The sequence below is a fragment of the Dermacentor andersoni genome, chromosome 11 (genome assembly GCF_023375885.2).
Source record: "Dermacentor andersoni chromosome 11, qqDerAnde1_hic_scaffold, whole genome shotgun sequence".
NCBI lineage: Eukaryota > Metazoa > Arthropoda > Arachnida > Ixodida > Ixodidae > Dermacentor > Dermacentor andersoni.
In genome coordinates, this window is record NC_092824.1 from 81,936,733 (window position 1) to 81,959,045 (window position 22,313).

A 22,313-nucleotide genomic window follows, 5' to 3' on the forward strand; every position below is an offset into this window, starting at 1 on the left:
GTTCAGCGAGGAGTCAGCGATATTTACTACGCGGCAAACGTGAGCGTGCGTCACTGCAGAGGCTGCTCCTTGCTGCAAGCTTGTTGCAATGCGATCTTTCGCCTCTTAATAGAGAGCGTTGCAGTAGGGTGCTGCAAGTGTAGCTTGTGCACGTAAAAAGACCCAGACTTCTATTAGATCTTTCTGAAAGCCAAGGACTTGCGTTGCAAGCACAACGTACGGTGTTTGTGCACCCTAATCAGTATACTTGTAAAACTTTGTAAAGCTCTCTGTTATCTTCCAGGCTCTGCAGTGGTGCTATCCACCCGTGGGCAAAGCAACCTGAAACTGAGAGCGCGGGGAGAAGACAAGTGAGCCCGCATTCACAAAAAGCTTGTACGCTAGAAATAATCGTAAGAAAAAAAAAAATTCTAGCCAATCCTGATGCTCGACATACTATTAGGGAAGGGGGTTTGACAATAGCGAAGAGCACTTAGGAACGAGAAGCTTTGTAAGTTCAGCGCTGCATGGGGCTTTTGTAACATACTATGTCTTGAGGTTCAGGGGCTGAATATATACAGTTTGCCACGTGGCGTGTCGTTCAGCTGCTGAGCGCTAGGTCGTGGGTTCGAATCCCGACCGTATCTGCCGCATTCCGATGGCGATGGAATGCAGAAACGTTCTTGCGGAGTTCAAAGTTAAAGTATTTTATTTAGGCATCAAAACACTTACCTAGGAGGCATACGTAAAGCAAGTAATGCCTGACAGAGTGTCAGCCCCCTTGCCCCCTCTTCCCAAACACATCACCCGACATCACTATACTAATTGCTACATTGCCCGTCGGCTAAACTTTGAACATAAATCAGTGAAAAGCACTGGCAACAATGCATCTAAACAAAACTTTGGGCCAGACTCATCTGCATCGCGATTAATGCACAGCTATGAACGAATGATATTTGTGTCATGAAGTACAGAAAAAATCGACCAATACAAATAAACAGGAAGAATAAAAAAACGAACCTTACAACTCAACCAACATTTCGTGCTCACTTAACACCCCGAGAGAGAGAAGAAACTTTAATAATGAATGGACACCCCGAGAGAAAAAGCGAAAAACATTTCAATATTGTGTGCCAAGAAGGTATCTGCTTATGTTCTCTTTAAATGCTTGCGCTGAGATATCTTCTGTAATAACGGTCTTAGCTGTTTCGTGTTTATTCAAGAAGTTAGGAATCTGGTATACGATAAATTTTGTGAACAGTAGTTAGTGCGGATCTTCTTTTTTGTTGTTGTTATAAGTGGTATGCCGGAAGTTGTACGAGTATTCTTTATGGACGTATTTATCTAAGAACAATGACAAATTCTGTTTCATATGAGTGTATATAACTAACGCTAATTTTTTACACAGAATGTTTGTGCTAGTGGAGATTCGATGCTTTTGAAATAATGGGGCAGAGCGTGAACGTGAATGTGCCGAGAGGTGAACGTTAAGGAACACCAGATAGTGAAAGCTAATACAGAACCGCCAACTGCGGTAACTTTCGTTTAGCATTAACGTCAACCGCTTTAATATGTTATCTGTTGCATGCGTTTCTTCGCCTCTTCCCTTGCGTCTGCACTTAACGTTTGCATCTCCGGTGTTCTAGCTGTTCTCGACCCCAGGTATCACGACGCCCTGTCGTCTGTTCAACCTCTCAGCGATGATGAAGAGTTAACCAAGCCTTGAGGTAGGTGTGTCGCGTGCGTATAGGCGTGTTCTTTTGCGGTAGCTTACTTGTTGCATGTTTCCGTCTTTAAATTGTGTGAGCCACTACGCGCCGTCGTGGTAGAAAGTTGGGAGCGCCGAAAAACACACCCGCATCACGCACAGGGCGCACAAGCGCTCATTCTCACGCTGACGTTATCATTTTGCACTGCATACGTGTCACGTTACTATACGCGTTATATTATGCACATTACGTGATGACCGTCATCGTCACAATTGTTGCACAGCACTTGTACACTTGGGGTATGGGGGCGTTCTAGAGAGTTCGTACTGTCCTTCAGGCGGTGCCGTAAACTGCGTGTCGATGCACTCCGGGGTTCTCCGCAGCACCCGGTTTAGTCAGTGTCCAGCACCCGTATCGTTCGTGGCTACTGCGACGTTTCATTGAGGATGTTGCGGTGGATAGATGTATGCAGGCGGTGGCGGTGGTGGCATTATCGGCGGCGGGATTATCGGCGCCGACGGCTGTTGCGTGGGCACCGTGGGTGGCTCTGCGAAGGGCGCCACGTTGTGGCCAACGTAGAGTGCCTCTTGCGGGTAAGGCGGCGCCTGCTGCTGGTAGTAGTACGGCTGCGGGTGCGGTGCGACCGGAGATGTCATTGCGCACGGTAGCGGCTGTTGCGTGTAGCTGCGCCCAGCTGGGCCGAGTGTAGCCGGCGCCCTTGGAGTAGGTATGAGCGGCTGCTGTGCTTCCTGCAAGAGACCAGTCGTTGGTTAACGCTTTAAGTAAAAGAGTACAAAAAAAAAAAAGAATGATGTATTGCGTGAATAATCTTTGTGCTGGTTCATTTGGGTGAGAAAAAAGAAATAGGACAGTAAACACGTTGCAGGCGTTTGAAACCAAGGCTAAGCTATACAAAAGGAAAATCCGGTTCCTAATGCGTTCGGTCGCGCTGCGAAAAAAGAAAAGAGTATATTGTACGAAATATTTTCTCTCCTCAAAATCCAAACGCAGAAAACGACAAAAAATTAGAGAAAAACAAGACCAACTATTGCTAATGCTCCACGGTCATTCTGCGTCCGTTGCAGCAAAAAGTTCAAGCCACTTAAACGTAAACCACCTGTTCGACAGAAAATTATTGTACAGGTGCAGCTCGTTGAATTTCAGAATTGGGGTTTTATTGTAATTGGAGTGTAATCGTCTATTGGCGCATTCTAAATATAAAAAAATAAATCACTTAGCAGTTTACTTCCACTGTAGACAAATCTGTAGCACGGTGTACATTTCCAGTTTTTCGAGGTCATTGGAGAACCGAACCAATACGAAAGTGCCTAACTGCACATGCGCTGTTGACTGTAGCCAACGTTAAACTCGCCGGTTGAGGCTCACGGGCTCAGCTGTGAAGACAAGAACACGCAGAAAGCATTAAATAGTGTATCTGCATAACGCTTCAACCGTTTTGCATATTTTCACGTGGTTCAACAGCAGAAGTCACCGTCTACAAATAACGTAAAATACTGCTCCGATTCACAAACACCTGCACGTATGACTTTGTGCTAGGATTGAGGGGAGGGGGGTCGTTGCGAGACTTTATGCAATAATTATTGCAACATTTTCGCCAGTCACTTTGGCAAGGCGCTCTGCGATACTCTGCGATATATCGGCGAGGCCGAAACCCACGCGACACCGCCTAGCAGGTATTTCGTGCTCGCTGTCGACGTTCGGAGTTATTCACTTTTCTTATCGGTTCAAGCAGCCATCCAACACTGATCGTTGGGCCGCAACTTACCTCTGCGCGCGAACACCTGGCGCATGCGCTCCAGCACACGAAAAGTAAGGTGACCACGACCAGGATCGCAAACAGGATGGCCCCCAATTTGGCACCGGCAGTCATGGCGAAGTCATCCCCTACGTGTGAGCATGTGGGGAGGTGACGTCAATATAAGGCTCCGTTGTCGCCGGGTTTCACCACTGCACGAATCTTTAAATGCCAACGGCAACAAAATATTGGGCCGAGTAAAAAAAAAAAAACGTTTTAGATAGTTTATAGACATAGAGCCGTCTACTTGTCTTGAATGGCTTTTGTAGTAAATGGAGTTTGTTAATGGTAATATACGTCGTGTTTCCCCGCACAGGGTTACAGTAATTTATATGAGGGGCAGATTGTGAATTACAGAGTAACAATTTCACCTTAGATGGAAGTACCTGCCGGAATTTACACAGTATGCCACAAGCAATTGCCAAGCGATCGACATGTGTATGCCAGTTCAGGTGCCGATTGAAATTCATGCCTATAGTGTCTCCACTTACTTAACATGCATATTTTGTGACGTTAAGTTAGAGTAGGGTTACGATTGACAACTTATTGCGCAGGTGTAAACAATACGGCTTTAGTTAGGCTGGCGTCGATTTCTAAGCAGCTTATTCTTTTCTGTTCTAGTAATGTTTGTAATGCAGTATTCGCCAGATAGGTAAGCTCGTGAACGTTATTAGACTGGAAACTACTGTTTAATATTTACGTAAATGACATAACCAGGTTAACTGAGCGCTCCAAGTGCGTCATGTGCGCAGACGACACTGCGTACACGATGCACTTGACACGCTCAGTCATAACCAGGCTATTATGACATTTACGTAAATAACAAATAGTATTAATAGCAAATGCTTCGCTGTAGAACTGCATGTGTTATATTTAATCAAGAGCAAAAGGAACGTTTCTTTTGATTGCAACGCGTAATGAAGGGTTCCTGGCGTGCCTGCGGCTTGTTATCTGCAAAGAAGCGCACTGATAAAATATGGGATAGGAGGAAAAGAGGCTCTTTATTCAAAGGCTGAGACGCCTGTTCTGGCATCTGCAGAATATTTACATGCAGTGGTAGCGGTTGAGGGCGAATAGCCGCCTTAAAAGTTAACAACGGCGGAATATTTTATGCCGACAGTGGTTTCTGGCGCGAATAACCGTTTTAAATGCGGCAATAACTGCAGAATATTTTACAGCGATAGCGGTTTCCGGCGAATAACCGCCTTAAAAGTAACAATAAGCGCGGAATCTTTTACAGAAATACTTATTGCGGGATTTAACTCTCTATGAAGTAGAAAGGTAATCAGTGCAGAGTTCAAAGTGTCCGGCGTCGTCGTTGTCTGTAGGAGCATGTTCAATATATTTTGTCAAAATTATATCTCAGTGGGACGCCCGTCTGCATGTGACATGACTCTGCGTCGCACAACGTATGTTTGCTACGCGTGTCTGCAGAGGACGCTCAACGCCAAGGGATGCGAGACGCTCAGCCGCGGAGTTTGCTACAAAAATCATTAGAGGGTGCTGCGATCGCTCTGCTACTAAAATCCCTTAAACTTCGTAAAGTAGTGACACTCTCCTCCTCCGCCTTCACTCCTCGTTTCTCCTCTCTTTCAAGCTCCCTCCTCGACCGTGGCGCCGCCTACACTGCTCGAGCGTAGCAACGGCGCCAACATGCGCTTCTCGCCACTCCGTAAACGCTTCTCGAACAAAAATGGCGCTGATGCACGGCGCGAGGGCCCCCGTGATGCTATTAGGCCAATAACGACGCGGCGTCGGCCTCGGCCAGAGCGCGCGAGGAGGAGGCGGCATTCTTCAAAGCGTGCCGCTACTTTACGAGGTTTAAGGGGCTTTATCTGCTACTATGGGAACGATGGTTAGTGCGTGCGTAGACTTGTCTAATTTTCGTGACTTGCAGCATTAGACGTTCTTGTGACGCTATTTATTGCACTTTATCTCTAAAAAATTTTCGAACATTGATTGTTTTATACACAGAGCAAGGTACAGCGCGCACGCGTAATCGTTGTGAATTGTTGCGTCTATACCGCGGTATTTCGTTGAAGGTGATCAATTTGAAAAGTGGCAAAGCCGTTTGAAGACACAAGGACGAAGTTTAAACAAATCCGTGTACTAGCTATTGTCTCCATGCTGCCAGAGCCTTCATACTTCCAGTTCACATTTCACATGGACACTATAGTGCCAGAGTTACCCTCTAGTAATTTTTTTTTTTTTTTTTGCGAGGGGGGGTACTATAACCTCAGCATTGCCGCCGAGATCGGGCGGCGCCTGCTAAATACAGCGCGCACCGCCAGATCTCGGAGGCCATGCACTAAGCTGTTGCGATGCCCGTTTCTGTTAGTAAGACAGAGAGGTTAGTACGACGCTTACATGTGTAGTCGTGGTCGACTCCCAAGCGACGCACTATGTTAACGGAATTAGCTAGCGTCACATCAAACAAGAGGGCGAGCCAGACGCCCCTGCCAGCTGACCACGTCCGTGGATCCATGATGTCTGCGTAAAAGAAAGGAACAGAGAAAAATTAAAGAAAGAAAGTTTTGGGCGAGTATTCAGAAAACAATCCGTACGATAGATTTATTTCTTAGAAGAAGTGCCAGCCAAAGGTGACAGTGAATTTATTAGCGAAGGAGTCGAGAAAATGACAAACAATATTTACTAACAATGTTTGGGCTCCATATTGCTTTCAGGGAAACGTGGAATCGGATGTTGCAGTGATTACAGTTAAGCAAAGTAGAGTGAAAATCCTTCCTGCAGGTTCGTCGTGTATGCGGACATTGGGTTGAATGTACTTAGATTTGGAGGCACGTCGTCTGGCTCCGGATTGTAAAAACTGATATTTTAATTTTGTGTATATACACTCATTCTCACGTAGTCCAGGTGTAAAGCACTATTAGTAATAAGTTGCAAAATACAATAGAGAAGATACAAAATACAATTTCTCACGGGGGTATGAGCCATTGATGATGATAGTTTTCGACATTCTGTTCTGTATGTTGTATGCGTGATTAGAAAACATTTAAGCACTGTTCGCTTCGATTTGCTTAGTGCTTGTAGCCTCTGCCTTACGGAGCTATAAGCCATTGCATTTTTTTGCTTGCTTACGGGAGCATGAATGCTTACGGGGCTATGAGACATTGACGATGATAGTTTTTGTTCACGGAGAACAAAAATGCACGGAACCATAGCCATATACATCTTCGCTGTAAAAGATTACGAATTCTTAACTTTCATCTGCTGCGTCTACGAATGTTGACACAACTCCTGAACTCGCAAATAAAATACTTGACGGGCGGGCTGTTTTACTTGCATTGGGCTTTAAAACAGCGAGCAAACTGAGAAATTCGCTCAGTGCAAATCGCTGCTGAAGAAGCAACAATGAGCAACTGCATACATAACGAACCTGGTACGCATATACCACGCCGAACACGACGTACAGTACATAACGACACACAAACATGCTAGACGTCTGTAGCCTACAACTCTTTTCTGTAAAACACTTGATGGGTAGCAAATTTTGAAGCGCAGTATTAATCCGAAGTGCCTTAAGACTTATTCCACGCGTTTTAAACATAATTGTTTTAACAAGCGTTTCTGATTTCGGCGTGTAGCACGCAGCACGCGATAAAGGTTAATGCCCTTTTATCTAAAGCCCCTTAATCTAAAACGATTGATAGAGCTTGAGGTCAGAGGATTGTTGTTATCAGCTCTACTTCAAGGTCGCAACAAAACATGGCTTCCGAGGCTTCCCCGAACTTCCGCAGAAACGTACACATTCCTCCCTGCCAGATTTACGCTGATTGCTCACCTATACTATACTATACTATACTATACTATACTATACTATACTATACTATTGTTCACCTATACATGTGAACTGTTTTCGTGGGACGTGTTGTATGACATCACTAGAGCTTGCAAAAAAAAAAAGAGAAATAATTCCCCTGCAAGTATTGCAGAGGCGCAGGGAAGTACCGCAGATTCAGAATAATGAAAACTTCGCGTGAAGGCCTCTTGATAGCGCCAGATCATCTGCTTAAGAGCTGACGTGCTCAATGGCAAGCAGTGCCAAACTTTACTTAACCAACTCGTACAAGTCAACAATCATAGATAGGCAATCCACACAGCAGTGTGAAATACTTGAATGAACGTCCAGCAGTTGTGCACGGATAAATATAACCGACTAAGCATGGAGCGCACTGCTAGAATCGTGGCTTCTTCGCCAGCCGTGGGCGTGCTACACACGTATCCATCGCTGACGACGTCACGTCTTAGGAAGATGGCGTACGCTACCGTAAGTTAGGTCCTACATAACGCAAGCGCACTGGCTGTTTGAGGAAAGACAAGATCGCACGAAAACTGAATTGCTTCGCAGTATTTTCCGTAGCTTGCCGTTTGATTTGGCTTCACTTATTTACTAATGGCGCATACCCCCTGTGGGAGGTTGGTCAAGAGCCTCGTGGCATTGGAAACGACGCACGTTTACGGTTATCTATAAAAACAAATGAAACTTTGGGGAAGAAATGAATGAAAAATAACGCGAATAATTTATCAACAATATCGCCCTGAAACAAGTAACTATTTACTCACGGCCGAGCAAGCAACCCTCGCTCTTCAAGAAAGGATGCTCCTAGATAGACGACGTCATTATTCGAAAACATTAAACTTAGTTGTCTAAACCGAGCTTGCTTCGGCAGATTATTTACTTCGTCTTCAACGGAGTCAGCTGCTGTTTTACGCTGAACACTGCGCATACCATTTTCTCGCTCTGCTGCCATCTACCTCATAACCGGTACGGTATACTCGTACGTCGCCGGGGCAAATGTCACTCAATTTCGAGAGGGTCCCTTGGTTCACATTGCTACGTAGCGGTAGTACAGGAAGCGATCTCTGCAACTGAGAGTGTGCAACAATAATGACGTCTCCCCCCCCACCCATCCACGCACACTTTCTCATTATCCGCGCATGCATAGAAGAAACGCGACTACTAGACAAAGAGTGATGTGTGCGTGCTTACACAATTCTTCTACTCACGGGACTTGCAGCGACGCGGTAAGAATCGAGGAGCGTTCACTTCCACGGCTGCAAAGCGGTTTGTAGAGTAAGCAAGTCAGCTGCGTCGAGACGGGCCGGTCGCACGTGAGGCCTTATCGGTAGCGTCGATAGCGAGGCTGACACTCCCGGGGCGATGGGACCGCGTGCCTCTGTGCGATGCTGGGAGCTCCCAGAATAGCGCTTCGAGATATTCCGGGAGATATCCGAGCTTGACCCTACTGTCCCAGCATTGTTATATTTTTTTTCTTCTTCATTTCCTTTCCCTCGCTCTCTATGCTTGTGGTCGATTCGTGAAGCAGCGTCACGGCTTATGCTTCGTCATGTGAGTGAGTCATAGATTATCCGAGAAGGATAACACATAGTGACCATTGTGTGGATACTTACTCACTGGACATTGCACTCGCATAGAGGAAGAAGCTTGACGTTTCGCTAGCTTGTGACATACCTTTCTTTGATGCGCGTCAGTTTGACCCAGTAACAGCCACAGGCCCATTATAGCAGCTCTGCAGAAGTTCATCGAAGCGCCCGGAGGGTTACGCTGCTAGGGAGACCGTGGTGTATTCAAACTAAATTTTGTTAAAACAAAGGCCCTATCAAATTGTTTTTCTTATACTACGCAATATTTCCTTTCTTATGGTCCTTTTCTTCTTGCATTTCTCGCGTGTACGCTTTTCATCATCTCCAGTGTGGCGTATCCCTCCCACAGGTATAGCCACGATTTGAGGCCACAAGAACAGCAACGTTCCGCGCCATGTCGCCTCCATAATTTCAGTGTGTTGGCTTGCGCCACGTTTCAAGGTCCTACGTGACGTCAGCGTGACGTCTTTCGCGTCACGCTGAGCTTCTTCTGGAAAAGTTGCGTGCTGGGTGATACGCTACATTGTTTTCCTTTATATGTCGAATCTGTATATATATATATATATATATATATATATATATATATATATATATATATATATATATATATATTCCGTTAAAAACAAATTCCGCAACAACATATAATACAAGAATTCCTCACACTTGAAGAAAAGTACAGTAATTTTGCAGCTTTTTACACAGACGGTTCAAAAACAGATGCTTATGTAGGAAGCGCAGCTGTACAGGGGAATTGGACTAAAATAGTAAGACTTCCACTGTGTGCTTCCATCTTCACTGCGGAAAGTTATGCCATCTGTGTAGCCATAGAAAAAATAGTAAATGAGAGACTTACCAACAGTGTTATTTACACAGACTCACTGAGTGTGCTCACGGCATTTCATTCTGGAAATGCAACGGCTCCTCTGGTTGGAGACCTCATACACAGCATTACAGCAGCCACAGCTCAAGGCCAAAACATCAGGCTCTGCTGGGTACCAAGTTATGTCGGCATAAAAGGCAATGAAAGAGCGGATTTGTGCGCTGCTCAAGCTTACGGCAAGCAAATTAAGAATGTAAATATGCCCTATAGAGATTGCATGAACTTACTACATAGTAATGCAAGAGAAAAATGGCAGTCCACTGGAACAACGAACTAAATAACAAGCTACAATTAATAAAACCAGTTCTAGGTGAATGGAAGTCATGCGTGCACCAGAAGCGTTTCAAGGAAGTCATTATCTGCCGTCTCCGTATAGGTCACACACACACTACACACAACTTTCTGCTGAAGAAAGAAGACAAACCAATTTGCACTTGCGGAGATGAACTTACAGTCAATCACATTTTAATTTCATGCTGTAAACTGGAAAAGCTACGGAAAAAGTGCTTTTCCCCGTTTTATAACCAATGCATCCCTTTTCACCCAGCACTGCTCTTGAGTGATAATGCAATTGTAGATACGTCTAGCGTTTTTAGATATTTAACAGAAGCTGGTATTCTTAAAAATATGTAAATCATCACGCAGTACTTCACCTCATACACCACATCACTTCTCATCTCTGAGAAAAAGGCTGAGGACTTTATTTGATTGGTTAGGAGCCTCGAGATCCTTGCCCTGGCAAGGACGGCCGCTGAGGTTACCCGACCCCCTGTAAAAGTTTTTATCAGTACCCATTGTTACAATCTTTTTCTTACTCCATCATGAGGTAACTCTAACTATTGAAGCACACAACACCACCGACGACTTTTTACATTTTTATAAAACTACACGGAAAATTTTCCTATAGCTCGAGCTTGGCGCATAATGGCCTTAGTTGCCTATGTGCCATAAAACACCACACAACCTATATATATATATATATATATATATATATATATATATATATATATATAGAGAGAGAGAGAGAGAGAGAGAGAGAGAGAGAGAGAAACGCCGCAGAAGCGGCGAGATAAGTGACCTTCGTGCTGTCTATCGCTTCAAGTTTGCGTTGAAGCGATAGACAGCACGAAGGTCACTCATCTCGCCGATTCTGCGGCGTTTCCTCACGCCAGCGTTTTGACAGCGAGAGTCCGCGGTCATCGAGTGTGATGTGTTCATGTTTGCTGTGCGCGCTGACACCATGCTTGTTAACTTAGTTAGCAAACGAATGTTTACAAGCTTATACAGCAATAAAATGATATCCTTACTTCGTATGGCTGTCTGCTAATTTGCTATCGCAAGCGATGCTTCGCCTTTCTGGCGAAACTGAATTTTTGTTAACTGACCAGCATGTATACCTAGCTGCGTGTGATGAAAAGGCCCGAGTGAATGAACCTAAAGATGGAAATTTTGCTTGCGTACCGACGGATAACATTTGTGATATCGCTGTTCAGTTGTAGTTGAGAACGCGTAAAACATTTCACATGCGTATGTATTTATAAATGCAACTGAAAATTTTTTAACAGCCTTGAGAAAGAATGTCAGAAAATGGAAAGTCATCGGAGCAATTTAATATGCATTGTTTGTCGGGTGACCTTTCCTTTACTGTAATGAACGTGGTATTGAGGCACCCTACGCCTGAGTGCATTGTGGCGCTATCTAGAGGACCCTATCATCGTACAGAAGCCAGATAGCCAGATTGAGCAAAGTGGGTAGGGGTAGACGAAGAAATACTCTGGTATATAGAAGAAAAAGAAAACGAGAACTAAGATTTCACATGTAGCCTTTAAAATTTACGGCTTATGTGTATGCTTAAGTGTGTTTATTGTGATTCGTTTTGCTCACAATTTTAAGATGATGCAATCAATTAGCCGGCTCCCAAATCTCCATTAATGTAACTTTTTGTTTTCGCGCAGTTTGCACCAACAGTTCATTTTAGTTGGCGGGCGAAGTACTTACACGCGCCTAAATTGGAACCAAAATTACGTTTAGCACCAGAGCTACAAAAATTTATATATATTTACGGTAATTTAACACGCAAAACTATATCAGTCAACGCAGCATGTCTTCCAATAAAACGGAATCCAGGCGGCGCGTGTGCAGCAGCCAGACCTTCTCGTGACAGTCGCGCGCCAATTCAAGAGAAGAATCGCGAGTGCAAGCAGGGGTTGCCGATGTCCGAACGCTCAAGAAAAACGAGTCATGTCGACCTCCGCGTCGCTTTACGGAAGCAGTGCTTGGGTAAGCAGGGAGTCCGATGCATTCCCGACATATTTTCGCGGATACGCGTCTCGAAACTGGTGCCCCACGTGAAAAGAAAAGAAGAAAGAAAGAAGCAATCCTTTGCAGATGAATTTCAATCTCAGCAACTGACTCGTCAAAGGCAAGGAAGCTGAAAAAGAGAGTCCTCTCATTGAAGCATATGTTCGCAGGCGCTTCTTAATACGATTCATTACCGACGCCCCAGCCTATGTGGCCGCTGTAGGACCCCCACGCTGGCGGCGGCGTTGGACAACATCATCAGCCCCTTCCCGTCGCAACCGTATAGCTGGTCTGTCCCCTAGCTGGCATCGAACTCCTATGGCTGGCCCCTGAACGGTTAGACGTGCAAATGCGACGTGCGAAGCAACAATTACGAATTGCTGGCCATAGGAAAACCGTGCGAAAAGAAAAGTTGTCGTATAATCCAATGAGGTACACGCAAGCTGTTTATTTTATAATTAGTAGCGATATTTTAATAGCAAATACTCTGCGGCGGCCCTCACTTAGGCGGCGTGGCAGCATCGCGGCGCCAGCTTCCATCGCTGCAGCCGGACCAACTCCTAGCTGACCTCCAACGTAGAACTGGTATAAGGCCGCGTGAGAAACAAATAACTGCTTCAAAAAAAAAAAAAAAAACTAGCGTATAATTTGTCTGTTGGAATGAAGTATACGCAATGTGACTTTTATGCTATAATTGTAAGTTTCAAAGCGAATTCAGGTTCCCGCGCACGTTGCGTTGCATTTATACATTTGATATCGACCACGCCATTGCATGCACGTTGGCCTTCGATTCCGCACGAAAAGCATTGCGGAACTCCTCTTAACAACTTAGCTGAAAAATTTTATTGTGATAGAAATTATATGGACACTACAGGCGTATTTCTGCCGTCATCGTGAGGGTTCCTACGAAGTCCAAGGGCGATAACTCATCGGTGCACGTCGCGTGCTGTATGTGCGAGTGAAAGCGTGCGAGGGTTGAGCCGGCGATCGCGGCTCTATCTCGCGCACGCAAGCGAGGGAAGCGTGGAGGAAGCGCGCCGTCTTCCGTCACGCGCAAAGATAGGGGGAGGGAGGGGAGGGAAGAGGAGAGGCGGGTTCTACTACGGGCAGCCGCGCGTATACCCGCCCCGGCCGCTGTATCTTGAAGGCCTTCTGCGACGTGAACAGAGACCGCCGCGCGCTGTTTCGTGGCTTAGTTCGCGTTGATGCGAGACGTAGCACGAAGGTCAATTCGCTCGCTGCTGCTGCCGTGGTTCCTCACTGCAGCGTTTTGACAGTTTCCGCGGTCATCGAGTGAGATGTGTTCATGTTTGCTTGTGCACATGTGATACCATGCTTGTTAATTTAGTTACTATCCCTATGTTTACAAGTTTATGCGGGCGATAAGACTACGATCCTGAATTCGTATTTGTCCACTAATTTGTTATCGCAATCGATGCTTCGCCTTTCTAGCGAAACTGCAACTTCTTTTTCACCCCTAAGTGTGCCGGTTCGTACCGCGACCAGCACCATTGCCGTGAAGGCTGTAAACTATTTTCTGTACCCGCTTATGCCAGCTCGAAACTTCTACTGCGGTGAGAGAAGTCATATGCGCTAAAACCTCGTTTAACAAAATTGAAGGGGGGAGCCAGAATTATTTCGTTATATTCATTACTTCTTTATATCCATTATTGCATTTACATGAATCTCTATGAGGATTTCCTGAGGAATTTCACCTCGTCGTATCCATTATATCGTCACCCGCCGTGGTTGCTCAGTGGCTATGGTGTTAGGCTGCTGAGCACGAGGTCGCGGGATCGAATCCCGGCAACGGCGGCCGCATTTCGATGGGGGCGAAATGCGAAAACACCCGTGTACTTAGATTTAGGTGCACGTTAAAGAACCCCAGGTGGTCGAAATTTCCGGAGTCCTCCACTACGGCGTGCCTCATAATCAGAAAGTGGTTTTGGCACGTAAAACCCCATAATTTAATTTTTTTTTTATCCATTATATCGTCATATGCTGTTTCGTTAACGAGGTTTGTTTAGTTGAAAACTGCACGCTGATTCTGACCATCTCGCGCACACAGCAACACGAATACTTTACAGTGATAACTGCTAAAGCTTATTTCACGTAGCTTTTGTGTCGCCGTGTTGTAAAATTTAGCCAAAAAAGCGAAGCTTGCTATGTACCCATCCGCAATTCGATCTTGCCTTTTAAGGTAAGGGTGTTAGCCGTGGGATGAACCAGCTCCGTTATGAGGACGCTTTAACTCGGGGCCTGTTCTCATATGTTGATTATTCAAATATATTTTAAGCACATAGATGCTTTAGTGAGACAACCCCTGGACCGATTAGATAGCGGTACGTATAAGAGTGGAGTATTATATGTCAATTTCGTCGACATTAAATGTAATATTAGGTGAAGTTTACAGAACTGGGATATCATTTGAGAGCGCAGCTCTTAGGCGCCCGTTCCTGTGGCGAGCGTCGGCGGCGTAACCGAGAGAACGAGCTCAGCGAAAGGTGCAAGAGCGAACGCGGAGCGTGCGATGAAAGACGCGAGCCGCGAACGGCGGAGACCAATGAGAGCGACCCCTTCAGTGACGTGCGCTCGGGAAACTGGTGTCATGCGCACCCGCCCTACCGCTCGATGAGTACTAGTATCTGGTCTCAGCCGAACCGCTCTTTTCGTACTATCATCTGCTCGCGTCAGGAGTCGCTTGCGCTTGTTTGGTTTGCTTGGCTTGGTTTCATTCGCGCTTGTTTCGATTTTGTTTCGATTGTCATGGCTTGCTATTTTGAAATGTGATTGTATGCGCGACGCGAAGTGTGTAGTACTTTCTGCAAGCCATGCGGCACCAGCGATTACACTGGAACCTTCGAGGAGTCATGTATAAAAGCCGACGCGCTTGACCCGCAGATCAGATTTTCAGCGATTGGCAACTCTGCTACATGTCTCTCTCAATTTCATTGCCTCAATATATCGCGAAATGAAAACACGTATGGAGCTGCGCTAAGATTTTGCATTAGGGAGTATCGTAGTCGTTAGTGAATTCTGTCATTGCTCGGTCGCATTGTCGCAAACTTCAAAGTTTTTTCTTTCTTTTCTTGTTTTTTTTTTGGACATTCTGAATTTTCGTTCATTTTCTTGCAGAAGAGATCAATGGCATAAACAAAAAAAATCTGCTTCCTTTCTTTTGAATGTAACAAATCTGGTCGAATTCTGTGCGTTGGTTGCCGAGAAAGATCATTTATCTTTTCCCGTATATTTAGATAGGCGCCTCCGAAAGCTCCGTCTTAATGGACGTGATTTTTTTTTCGCTTGTCCACCCACTGATTATTATTTACTGATAACTACGATTTCTGCAATGTGGCGACGTAATTGCGGGCACTCCCACACAAGTCACTACCTAGAGATCAGGAGCGATTCCTCCGAGCTCTGCAGGTTAATGCTTTCCCCCACCCAACCAGAAATCACCTCATAGCCCCTACACAATTTTCTCCGCAACGCCGCTTCTGCGCAGAGCACGGGTTCCTAAAGTACATAGTAGGGGGCTGCAGAGAGGCACCATCAAATCCTCCGAACCCTTACCACACCAACCAGCTCTGAGAGAGAGCCTTGGCCAGCTCCGACCTCGAGGATGAGCAACGGCTGATTGCGAGGGCCCAGGACGCGGTCCGAGCTCAAGGCATTAGGACGCCTCTCCATAGCTGCATTTGCCTGATAAAAATGTTTATTCTCTCTCTCTCTCTCCCTGGCACTCACGCTTACGCACACACCTGCGTGTGTGCGTGTGTGCACGCATCGTCGTCCGACGAGCTTTGATCGTTTGTTACTTTTTTTTGAAAATATAAATTTACTTCGCGTAACTGTGTCCCTTCAGAACCGCCGTCAGAATAGAGCACCGATGCATGACTTTATACGTGAACTTATGCGCTTTTTCGCAGGTGTCGCCTGCTGGTACGCAATCAAGGTACACAGAAAGCAACGTTCCGGTAAGCTGCGTTCTCTTTCCTGTTTTCGGTTTTGTGACTTATTTGGGAGCCAGGTGGCCTGCATGGCGATTTATTGGCCGGTACCGGGCTACGGTTTTCATAATGTGCATCACGCAGCCTTCCTCCTCGCAGCGTCGAGACACATTTTAGCCTTTCAGTTTGTGGGATACCGGAAGAACTTTTTGTTGAGCTAGTTGGTGCATGTTACTGAAGTACTAAAGCGCCAAACAGACGACGAGGAGCGCTCGTCCGTGTATCTTGTGTCGTCTGTTTGGCGCTTTAGTAATTCAGTAGAATACCGGAACACGGGACAGAAGGACGCATGCCGCAGGCTGGCTGCGCCATCTTCCGATGCTGACATCGTTTACAGCACACATACCTTAATTACAACGACCACGTTCTACCTACACACATTCTATTGCAAAAGCTGTGGCAACAACAATCATTAGTGTACAGAGGATTACATTTTCTTTTTCACAATCGGGGTCTACGATGACGCAGGACAACTAAGTTCCTAGGGTGTTGTGGTTGAAGAGAGTGTCACAGGATGGTGCCACTAGTGCTGCTGCCGTCGTCGTCGCAATCGTTAATGCCTTAAATTCTCTAACCACATTTTATTTTGGAGTGGAGTGGCCAGTCGTTCAAATTTAATGCATTTGACTCGTTGATGTCGACGATAGCGTTTTCTGAAGCGATAAATGTTGGGGCACTAATGAAAAGATAAACATGCGCTTTCAAGTTGATACTGGTGTAATGAATGCAATAAATAAGCCTAGTGTACGGTTCCGTTAGGTTTAATTTGTTGCTGTCTTTTACAACGCTGCAACCGAGCATAGCAACTTCGGTCATTGCGTGAGAAATCCGAAGCCCAAAAGCAAAATGGCGCCTTCCGCGCCGAAGCCGTTGCTACGCCGACCTGAGCAGGTTCGCCGTTGAAAAAGTTGGCCCAGTTCAACTCCTTACAGGAGTATTGTAGTTGAAAGTTATGTATAAGCAACTTGTTACATGATAGAGGCTATTTCAAGTACATCGATATTACACTGCGCAAGCTATGGTGTCGAGAGTACGCCTTTGTCGCTCGAATGAGTTCTGGCGAACCCATTCACTAACGAATGACATTAGGGCAAATGACATTAGGTTTCCACATGTGGTATCGCACAAATGGCGTTAAAAGTTAAGGCATTATCGAGTCAGTACCTTTGTGTTTAATGCCATTTGGGTGGTGCTACAACGACATAAAAAACTTAATGCCATTTGAGGCGTATTGCGTTCCCACAACTCATTTGAAAATAAAATGTGTACTCTCGCTGCCAATGTTATAATTTACGTCTGCACGCAAAAAAATATGTATTTCTGAAAGTAAGCTAAGCTAATGCGGCGTAATAAACGGTTATAGGTGATTTTACTGGCACTTCGTTAACTTTTGCCCACTGAATAATACAATTTGATGATATCGCGATGTACGAGTAAATGGAGTGCGTTACCTGCTGCTGTCGTCATCGCGACGTTTAATGCCATTAAGAGCAGTACCAACTTGAAATAAGAAAACCCGCTAGTCGAGACCCCAAAGGAACCGTGATAAGAACGCCCAAAATACGCTGAAAACCAGCCAATATGCGGACGATAATCACTTTCAAAATATTAACAGTCATAAAAAGCGGTTTGTATATTCTACGCTATTCGCTAACGTTTTTTTCGTGCCTATGGTAAGATGGTGGCGGTCAGGCTTGACTTTGGAGACGTCTCCACTCCACCATGTTCTTTTTTTCGTGCATAATGGAATAAAATGCAACTTATCAATACTATTGAGCGTTTTTTTCTTTGAGCGACGTTGAAGTGCGGCAACGTATTGCGACCTGAAACTTGAAAAGAAAAAAAAAAGTTTGCGTCGGTGAACTACAATCAATGGCCTGATTATTGGATTATTGTTTAAACTTCCGTATAGCGTTGTATAATGCGTTCACTGGCTGGCGGAGGGGAGAGGGGGGTCTAGGGTGTGTGCCATCGCTGACCACATAGACCTCCGTCACGCCGCTTTTGCGCACAATGTCCTCGGGCGGCGTGTAATTGAAGCAGTATTTATCGTATTTTCGGAGACCAGCCTTCACAGTAAGGATGGCATTTGTCATATCAGTGGACATTCTGTTAACTTAAATTTAATCATATTTAGCAGACTGAAAACACGCTCAATTCCCTCTTATTTCTAAAGGGCCATGGATAAGCTGCATGTTCGGGATACTTAAAGAACGAATTGCTAAAAAAATTAAGGTTTTGTACCTAAAAAAAAAAAAAAAAAGCCAACATTACGTGAAAGCCGCTAACTAACCTGCCGCCCTCAAGAGAACAAACTTTCTCGCGAGGCAGCGCAATAAAAAAGAAAGACGTTAAATTTAGCGCAGTGGTGGAACACTTGCGCCATTTGCGGCCAAACTGCGCCGAGAGCGAGCCGTTGCGCCATCCTGCGCCTAAACGGAATTTCAGCTGAAAATCGCGCTGTGCCTGTGCCAAAGCATGCATGTATAAAAGCGAAACACTCTTTTCGTCAATGCTTCGCAACTAGCAAAACTGAAATCGAAACCAACAGCACGCTATCATCATCATCATAATAATGATGATCATCATAGAAGGAAGCACAGGCCCGCCCATAGAAAGGATGGGCCCGTCTGAGTCGTCTGGTTCGTCATTCATGCTTTTTTTCTCGGACAGACGTACAACGTAGTGCCGCTGTACCGTCTTGCTGACGCTTTATCTCGGTGTTCACCGAACCCGCATGGTACCGCGGAGTTTGCCGAAGGAGGATGTCACGTTCTATGGGTTTAAAGGCAAACTTTTTCGATGTTTATGGGTGATTGGGAAAGCTTTGCAAAAGAACCGATGCGATCGGAATCGCACGTGGTGCATTGTTAAGAATAGCATTAGCGAATGTCGTGCGCGGTGGAGAGGCGCCACTCGACGGGTGCCGCCATGTTCGGTGGCTGAAAACTTTGCGTCGAGTTTGTGTCGCTGCGCCATTTCGGTGAAAGATTGTCGTCGCCGACGCAAAACCGTATTTGCGTCTCGCGCATGCGCAGTGACGCTGACACTTATTTCCTTTTGTGGCCGCAAACCTTCGCGGCACCTTTTCGAAAATTCCCTAATGCGCATGACCGGCGTATATTGCACGATGTCATGTTCAATGCGGCCGCGCGTACTCAATTGGTCTTGCGATGAGCCTCTGCCCACAATCCTTGACTGTGGCACTGTGTTGTATCCTGGGTGTGGAGAGGCGTCGCGTCCTTTCCTGACCGCGCTTGCAGTGTAGTACCGGTGTCACACGTACGCTTCTGATCGCGATCTGGACCGATCCGGATCGAAATTCTGGACCGCGATTGGCTCTCTCGCGCATTTTGTGCAAAGGAGCGCCAATCACGACCGAGAAATTCGATCCGGATCGGGCTTGATCGCGATCAAAAGTGCGCCGCGTCACACCCGCATAAGCCTCGCGCAAACCTGTCTGCACAACATATCGACCACGTTAGCGGATATTTGCATGGTGTACGGTAAGTGCACGTGCCTTGGACCCTGCGCCGAAAGTGCTCACTGCTGCGCCGAATCGGCTTTTTGCCCGCGCCAGGACCTGCGTTGAAATGGCTGTTCCCCAGTTGTTAGTGGGAAGACTGCTAAATTTGCAAAACAAATTTATAGTACGTGTGTCTGCCGCACCTCCTGTGTGGCACAGGTATAATCTGATGGCCGCTAAATAAAATAAAAAAAAAAGACACATGAGTACTCGACAGACGTCGGTTCATCTTACGAGCTTGTGGAATGAAACCGAACGTGCTTTTGCGACTACCATGTCACGAAAGCGTAATTTGGTTCTGTATGATGCTGTGGCTGTTACTGTTGACTTTCATTTCACGTGACTCGGGGTGGGAATCGTACGTTTGTTTCTCGCCACTGGATCAATGATCGTTTAAAACGCCAAACATATGACTCCAATGAGAATTTATTTGTGGTTGAGATGCACGAAAACTTGCTCTTTCTATCTTTTTTTTATTGAAAATGAAATTGTAGCCAAAGTCTGACGTCACGAAGCGTGTCGCGAAAGTGAAAGTGAGTGAACTTGTTAGGCACTGTGCCCAAAACGCGTAGATCACGCAAGACAGAAGGAGCACAGCATGCATGACGTATGTGTCCTGCTCGTATTCGTTCCTGTGCTTTACGATTTGCGTGAGTATCCCGTTTACGCGTTGTCGCGCTGGCAAGTTGTTAAGCGTGGCAAGTTTTCTTTTTGCGTCAGAAATCGGTAGCATTATCGCTGCAATAACAGCAAACTCGAGTGCAAATTAGACAAGCGCAAATGGGCGTGGCCAAACGTCTTGTTGAAGAGTTTATGCGTGTAGATCGGAAACGTCGGCAAGAAAAGTGTCGAAGATACGAAAACAAAAGCGGTTTTTCAAGGAAACGCCGGAGTCTTCAAATTTTTTTTTTCGGGAGTCCCCGTAGCTGTTCCTATCGGTTTTATTGCATGCACAGTTAGCGCCGAAAGTAACTGCAACGCCGGCATTGCAACCCTCAACTGACACCCAAAGTATGCCTCTCACTACTATTAAAAAAAAAAAAAAACAGCACTGTTTGCTCCGTGTAGATGCATAACCTTGACGAGGATATGTCGCTGTCAAGAGTTTCTCTCACCGCATAGTCGTAGCAACACTTCTAGAGGTATTAATAGCCCGTCTGAAAGCATGTAATTGACCTCCATCGTCTTTAACGAGAAAAGGAAGCTTCTGGCCAACGCAACTGCGTCGTTCACTTCGGCTAAGATCGAAACTGGCTAATCTGTTGTCTTGTTCTCAGTATGCACCATGAACTTTCTATGATCGTGAATGGGGGTCACAAGCACCTTACTGGTAAGTTGACAACCTTGATAGGTGAAGCCCTACGTAAAACGCCGTTATCTGCTATTGCAATAAAGGGACCTCTGGCGCTATCTGCGTACCTGCAGGCAATACGTACACGTACTATAGAAGGGTTCCTTGGAAAAACCTACTCCCGCGCTATATTCAAAATCAGGATTTTCGCTCCTCCCGCTAGGTGTTTCACTGAAGAACGAGTGGTAGAGATTAGGACTTAAAATTTCGACAGTTGCGCCACTTCAACTTGTGGTTGGAGCAATATATACGCTCGGAATAACAAAATTACGGAAAATACACGGTAAAAAGCAGGGCGGTGCGTCCCCAGACCTGGGTAGACAACTGTCACGATCCGACAACCGTGCGTCTCTCTGATTATCTGCGCCGCGCGTCCCACACGTGCAGCCGGAACGGCGGCAGCAACAGCCGGTGGAGGTGATCGTCCCCAGCTACTCTATGGTGACGGTTGCCGTGGTCTGGGTCACTGGAGCGCTCGTCGGCGGCGTCGTGGGGGTGCTCGGGTACTTGGCCTTCGGGTACGTGACTGGGTCCGAGCCCGTGGTGCCCGCGACAACTGCAGCGACCACCACGACTACCACCACGACTACCACCACGACAGCGCCTCTACCGCCTACGCCTCTACCGCCTACGCCTCTACCGCCTACGCCTCTACCGCCTACGCCTCTACCGCCTACGCCTCCACCTCCTACGCCTTCACCTCCTACGCCTTCACCTCCTACACCTCCGCCTCCTACGCCTCCGCCTTCCACGTCTCCGCCTCGTACGCCTCCACCCCCTACACCACCACCGCCCACACCACCACCTCCTACGCCTCCACCTCCTATGCCTCCGCCTCGTACGCCTCCACCTCCTACGCCTCCGCCTCGTACGCCTCCACCCCCTACACCACCACCTCCCACACCACCACCTCCCACACCACCACCTCCTACGCCTCCACCACCGCCACCACCACCGCCACCTCCGCCGCCGCCGCCTTCGCCGCCATCACCGCGGACCCCACCGCCCTTCGTGGTTCGACCCATTTGTTACTCGCCCAGCTGCATGAATCTCGCGAAAGCCTACAGAAAGTCCGTGAATCCCCTGGTCGACCCGTGTCAGAACTTCGGAGGGCACGTCTGCGGGCTGTTCCGAGGGCCCTACAGGAGCTTCTCCGAAAAGGTATATATATATATGCTGCGAGGCGCACCGCTCAATAATTGTTAATAGGGAGCTTTAGAAATAGCGCCACCCAAGCGTGCCCGAAAACCTCGCTTGCGTTCTTTTGTGCTCCTTTGGGAGTTCGTTTTGCAAAGGCGTTTATTAGTCACCGGCGTTTGGGACCCACTGCAGGGC

General features: G+C 46.5%; 2 protein-coding genes across 3 annotated transcripts in view; one reads left to right on the top strand and one right to left on the bottom strand.

Annotated features, from left to right (window-relative positions):
• The window catches only part of LOC126518300 (uncharacterized), a 63,225-nt gene that overhangs the window by 24,143 nt on the left and 16,769 nt on the right, over nt 1-22,313 (top strand). Inside the window, exons 10-11 of the mRNA XM_072285222.1 lie at nt 16,021-16,068; nt 21,366-22,139. Coding sequence (XP_072141323.1) covers nt 16,021-16,068; nt 21,366-22,139 — 822 coding nt within the window. The remainder of the gene's footprint in view (nt 1-16,020; nt 16,069-21,365; nt 22,140-22,313) is intronic.
• LOC140214252 (uncharacterized) lies at nt 671-8,705 on the bottom strand. Of its 2 annotated transcripts, none has more exons than XM_072285610.1 (4): nt 8,516-8,705; nt 5,872-5,994; nt 3,475-3,593; nt 671-2,437 (listed from the first exon to the last, which is right to left on the bottom strand). In XM_072285610.1, the coding sequence occupies exons 2-4, from the start codon at nt 5,987-5,989 to the stop codon at nt 2,126-2,128; spliced, it is 549 nt and encodes a 182-aa protein (XP_072141711.1). In that variant the 5' UTR covers nt 5,990-5,994; nt 8,516-8,705; the 3' UTR covers nt 671-2,125. The 2 variants fall into 2 exon arrangements, with proteins under 2 accessions (XP_072141711.1, XP_072141710.1); XM_072285609.1 differs by having other exon boundaries at nt 8,533-8,704.